At 43.0% G+C, this 6000-nt stretch overlaps 1 protein-coding gene across 6 annotated transcripts in view; it reads right to left on the reverse strand.

Annotated features, from left to right (window-relative positions):
• Positions 1–5531, reverse strand: part of zeb1b (zinc finger E-box binding homeobox 1b) — a 138480-nt gene extending 132949 nt beyond the window's left edge. For 4 of the 6 annotated variants that reach the window (XM_069914477.1, XM_069914476.1, XM_069914479.1 and 1 more), the window contains exon 1: positions 5282–5389. In XM_069914477.1, coding sequence (XP_069770578.1) covers positions 5282–5363 — 82 coding nt within the window. In that variant the 5' untranslated portion in view covers positions 5364–5389. Of the gene's footprint in view, positions 1–3769; positions 4023–5281; positions 5390–5470 lie in introns of those variants that run through there. The other 2 variants (XM_069914480.1, XM_069914478.1) reach the window with 2 other exon arrangements.
• Between the last annotated feature and the right edge of the window lie 469 nt (positions 5532–6000).

Raw genomic sequence — 6000 nt, forward strand, 5'->3', positions numbered from 1 at the left:
GATATGGGCCAAATGTCAGCAAATTAAACTACCTTGGGTAGACAGCTTGGTCAAATTGAGCAGAAGGGCTTCTTTGCTATAAAACTCTATTAGACAGAAAACAAAATTAAACAAAAGAATCAATATATTATTGACTCCCAATTATGTGCTAGTTCACAGTAGGCCTGAATCTGCTGTCCTGATTTTAATATACACTGGAAACTATCTTGCATGCAAACAAAATAGAAAAGGATACACATCCACACATTTATTGGTCCAAATTATAGTGCAACTCCTTCAATTTTATTCCACTTCATGTGCATCAACATTGACGACAACATAGGTAATAGGCAATTCTGGATAAAGCAAGAGCACATCAGCTATATAAAAAAAAACCAATTAGTACGCCCACACATCCCAAAAAATACAATTTTTAATAAAACTTTCCATCCCAAAATCCTAGTTTAAAGAATCATCTTGTGATTTAGTTCTCACCTTATCTTGAAACACAATATTTTCCCATTTTATATTCAATTATTTCAAGTCAAATTTAAATTATAACACAACTTAGAGAATGATTGAACAGTTGTACCAGCTTGGAGGTTGCATGCATGACCTGAGAAACAAGGTCATTAGTCCAAGACAATTAAACTCACATCAAACTTTAAACAAGTGCAAATAATATTGCAATTTGATCCAAATATAATAATATTCCATCTCAAGAATTAAAGTTCAACAACGCATTGCATTTTAAGATGTAAAAAAAATTTAAATGCAAATATTTTCTTCACAGCACAGCCGTGACTACAACCGTAATCTTTGATTTTCGAACAAACATTGTGCATCAATTTGGAAAATTTTCTCACAAGCTTAGTATGAAAAGACTAGTGCCTCCCCACACAGACATCAGTGAATAGGCCCTTTCTTTTAATGCAGAAACTGTATGAGGTACAGCGAACAATCTCCAAAGGTAACTGTCCCTTTCTGCTTGTGCTTTTCTACACGTAACACACAATGACTGGAAAAGAAACTCAGCAAATTCACACTGACCAATTTCTAAACCATGCCAGAGACAATTTAAGATTTTGCCAGAAAAAAAAATGACTCTGGCTTTATGACATGAACAGCTGCCAATTTTAATTTCAGCAGCTAAATTTTCATGGTTCTCAAAACAATTACAAAAGAATCACTGAAATAATGTTTTGTTTGGATGTTGGTCAACAATTTTAATATAAAATGTATCTAATAATAAATTATATGGTTAAGGTGAGAAATCTTGTCGCTTAAACTCAGGTTTCACAGTACAAACAAAATGTGTAAAAAGACACTCAGACATTCTCTTATCTTCAAGCTATAGGTACTGTACTTTCCACTTTACTTTTTCTTCTCCCTGGTTTTTTTTATATATACACAATGCATCTGTGAGAATATTACTTGCTTCAGTGGTCAGTTATCTGTGCCTTTTTTTAGGGTGAAAGAACAGGAGTACTGTGTAAGCCACAGAGAAAATAAACACTAACCTACACAGTGGATGCTCAGTGCCTCCTAAGAAACTAGAATCCCTCCCCCATCCTGCATAACAAAAAACAAACAGAAGGATAATGCTCAGGATGACCTAGTACTTTGTTCCTTCCTCCACGCACTTTACTGAAAAAGGTCTAAACACACATCTGATCTGACAAGCATTCAGGTTGACAAAAGGATACAGTGAAAGTGAAATCATACCAAGACATTCAGACACTCTGGGTCAAAGGTCACCTAACAGTACTTTGGATCCTCGTTTCCTGCTGAGTTTGGGCAAAAATAAATGTGAATAGCTTACTTTAGAAAAGTATCAGAGTTATAAATGTGCATGCAAAACTCTTCACATCACAAAATTACTTTTTTGGACCAGCAGTTAAATCCATCCCTTTTGGCTATTAACATGAACTGTCACTAGTTCCTAAAACCAAATATGAAAATAGTGCCACATTAATGATCCATGAATGAAAACAAAGCACTTGCCACACTATCAAATACAAGAACCAATAAATCACAATGCAAACAAGATCATTAGGATAACTGGATGTGGGAAATAATGAGATACTCTGAGTACAGTCTGAGGGTTAGTTCAAATGATGTGATTTCCAATTTGCATACAACTATACATATACTGACACCAAGCTTTGAAAAGCAAATGCTACATTCCAATCTTAAGCACTGAGTCTCATCATTACAACCCCAAAAATCCAAAAAAAAACTTAATTACTAGAGTTCATTTATGTTCAAAATACTTCAACTGAAATCAATATGGAGAGCAGAGCAAAGCTTTCAAAATCAAACTGTAATCACATAACTTACTTCAGTTCCCAAATGTTAAGCCCATTATTACTGCCAAATTTCTTATATGTCAGACTAAACCTGCCATTCTCAACCTTTTTTGGCTATGATTCTGCTTAACTTTTATTGGCACTCTTCCCTATGAAGCAGTCAAGTTTAACTGGTTACTTCTCTACTACCAACTACATACAAACAAAAAAACACTATGATTTCAGTCCAAGGACCCCTTAAGTGTGATGTGGCCCCCAGGAGCAGCCGCATGGCCCCGGTGAGAACTGTTGGCCTCAACCCATAGCTTTCTAACCAAAACAATGGTTATGCATTTTTACCTTGGTTATATCAAGGACACTGCTTGCAGAATCTCCAGCACTGCGTTTTTACTTCAACCAGTGTCTGCAGATTTGCCTGTTTTATTTCTAGCTTTCTAACCCGCCAGTTTCAGAAATAAGATATTTCTTTTCTTCACTTCTTTTCTCACACCTTTTGTGAAGTTGTAGAGGTTTGTTCTTACAAATAAATCAAATATTCTAATTTGATCCATGAATATAATCCATGCAATGATTTCCACCAACAGAAATAAAAAATACTATTGGGGAAAAAAATAGATGCAGCTATTACAATGCTGGGTGAAGCTGACTAGTGTGAAGCTAATATTTGAATAAATATGCTATTAAAAGTTAATAATATGAAATCAAAACAAATAATGTAAAATGAACAACTAACAAATTTTGAAATCTCCAATTCGCAAAAAAAAACAATGAAATTTATAATCACTTTAACCTGTACATTTAAAAAAAAATAAAACTACCCTAGTGGGCAGACAGAGCATACGCAGAGACTTGGAAAAAAAATTAAAGATTTATTACTGCTCCAATAGGATTAGAGATACGGAGCTCTCATCTAATACTGTGTGGACAAATCTGTTCACAAAATTCGTTTATTTTCCCGGGGAGGGCATGGTTGGGAAAATATTTCAATTTTCTGGGGGGGAAACAAAACCTTCAATGCGCCCATCGCATTTGTTACCTGTGCACACACACATCCTGCACAATAACCACCACCCAACACAAACATGTTCATTCTCCTCCTCCCCTCCTCCTCCTCCACCACCACTCGCTTCTCTGCGGGAGCTTCCAGGCGTCAATCTAATCAGATATTAATGACCACGACACCCCTCCCCGGAACATAGAAATAGAGAGGGAAAGACACACCGAGGCGAAATGCATACGAGGGCGTGCATATACATATTTTTTTTTAAATTAAAAAAAATACTAGCTACCTCAGTCGATTCCTATTTCCAAGATCGGAGGTGCAGTTCTGACTGGGATTGCAAATAAAATGTAAAGTACCTTTAAAAGATTATGCTCGTCCAAAACACAAAGGAAAATAACCTTACTGCAACCATGGTAAATAAATCTCTCCCTGGAGATTGAAGCAGACAGAAGGGGGCTGAAACTAACACCATTTCTACCTGCACAAGTTGCCATTTGCTGCAGTCTGTCAGCTCGGCTCGACACGACAATCAGGAATGGGCTGCTCCTGCTGAACAGAAATACTTTCCTCCTTTTTCTTCCCCAATGCCGGTCGGCTACCACATTGCTATTTTGGCTCAAATACGATCGCGACCAAGAGACGAGCAGGTTGCAGGTTTTCTTGCCATGTCTGAACCCCGTCGCAGTCCCATTTTTCAGGTAAACATGTTTACATCGGTCTCCCTCCCTGCTCTCGCTCGCAGCGGCAAACGCACATGTCACAATTTCGTCAGCAGGAAAAGCCCAGCAACTTAGCCTCAACCATGAGAGGATTTTTTTTTCTTCAAATTAAAATAGATTTTGTTCTCACAAATATATACTTTATTTTTTTTTTAAATCATATTCCTATAAAGTGGTCCTTTTTTTAAAAAAAAGGAATGATTTCACGGGGGACGTGTACAATAGCGATTAAAATGCGGGAGGGGTGATGCTGAGCGCCCCGTGGGCTTGCTTTTCCCCCACGGAAAAATCCAATCTACCTCTCCAAACACATTAAAAAAAAAACCCCATCGCAACTCTCGAAACCAAGAACACGAAGAAGGCACAGTCGCCGTTTAAAATAAAACTACCCCACGTATAAACTTTAAATAAACAAATGAGGGGGGGGGGGGGGGAGAGAGAAAGAGAGACAGGCAACTCTTCCCGGGCTGGAACGCTAATGTATTCCTTATATAGCCGTTCAGCCGAGGGTTCCCCGAGTCAGTGGAGCGGCCCCGAGGCCCCGTTACTTCGCACAGACCGTTACCACCCATTCAGGTACCGCGACGGAAAGGCACGCAGTTAAACTCAATCTTTCCTCTCCAAAATGCATGGGGGGGGGAGGAAAAAACTTCGCTAAACTGTTTTTGTTTACAGTGGACCTGCGGAGAGAAAGAAAATGGCTTGTGCAAACAAAAGTCGGACTTCCTCTTGAACCAATTTTAACTCCGACTGCGTCAGGTAACAAGTTTCTGCCCCCCAGCCCCGGTCCACTTTGGAGTCGGCGGGGCCAGAAACACTTTCTGCGCTGCAGAGTGCCGGAGTTTGGTGCGTGGCTGCCCTGGATCGATCGCCCCGGGCTCCGGTGGAGGGAGGGAGCAGGAGAAAGAGCGGAGGGAGGGAGAGAGAGCGGCCGCAGCGCCGTATAACGGTCCATCCAGGGCCAGTGAACCGCTAGGCGCCCGGGCCGAGCCGAGCCCGACCAGGTGACCAGCCCACTCCCACGCCAACTTTAACGGCACTTTCTCCCCCCCCCCCCCCTCAACGAATAAAAGCCCGGCGCGGGGAACTGACCCCCGCCCCCGCCCGCCCCCCTCTCCCCGCACAGCCGAGTTTCTCCCGAGTTAAGTTTTTCTTTTGTTATCCTGCCCCCCCCTCTCCCTCCCCATCCATTCCTGGTCCGGTGAACTGTGGGGGTTCGCCTGAAGTCCCGTCCCTCCCCCCCCCCACCACCCCATGGCTTCAAAGCTCACCGTTTTTCCTCCTCGGGTTTGCCTGCTTTCTGCGCTTACACCTGGGGCCATCCGCCATGATCCGCTCGCTCTCTCGTTTCATTGATAAGCACTGTCAAATTCCAGGACGCGTGCAACCACCCCCAGCCTTCTTTGCGACACTTTTATAATTTTTTTTCCTCCTCTCGCTGGGTTTTGCGACACACCTACCTTTCCGCCGGCCCTCCTCGCTCGCCAGCGCGCTCTCAGTGCCGCCGCCGCCGCCGCGCCGCGGGCCGACCCAAGTGGCCGGCTGTGGCAGCGCGCGCGCGGCCGCGCGGGGTGGAGGGGGGCGCTCGGCCGGCCCTGCGGGCGCGGGAGGGTGGGTGGGTGGGTGCCCTGGGAGCACGCTCCTTCTCCCCCGCGCTCCTGCCACCTCTGGGTTTGCGGCAGAATTTGAAGGTGCCGCGGGAAATTTGAAACTGCGGGAAGTCGCCGTGGCTTGGAGAGCTCGCGTGGAAACGAGTGGCGCGGGCGACCCCCTCCCCCCCGCCCCCTGCGTGGCACGGCGGGGAAAGTAACTCTTCATTACTTTATCGGCGTGGAGACAACCCCAACTCTATCATGTTTATGTCTACAACTTCTGTGCATAATTAGCGATCAGGTACATGGGTATGATGTCGATTTGGGATAAAAAGTGCAATACATATGAAATTTTTTAAAATATAAAACGGATTCTTTTACAAATCTGACGACAAAGA

The sequence above is a fragment of the Narcine bancroftii genome, chromosome 1 (assembly GCF_036971445.1).
Source record: "Narcine bancroftii isolate sNarBan1 chromosome 1, sNarBan1.hap1, whole genome shotgun sequence".
In the NCBI taxonomy this organism is placed as follows: domain Eukaryota; kingdom Metazoa; phylum Chordata; class Chondrichthyes; order Torpediniformes; family Narcinidae; genus Narcine; species Narcine bancroftii.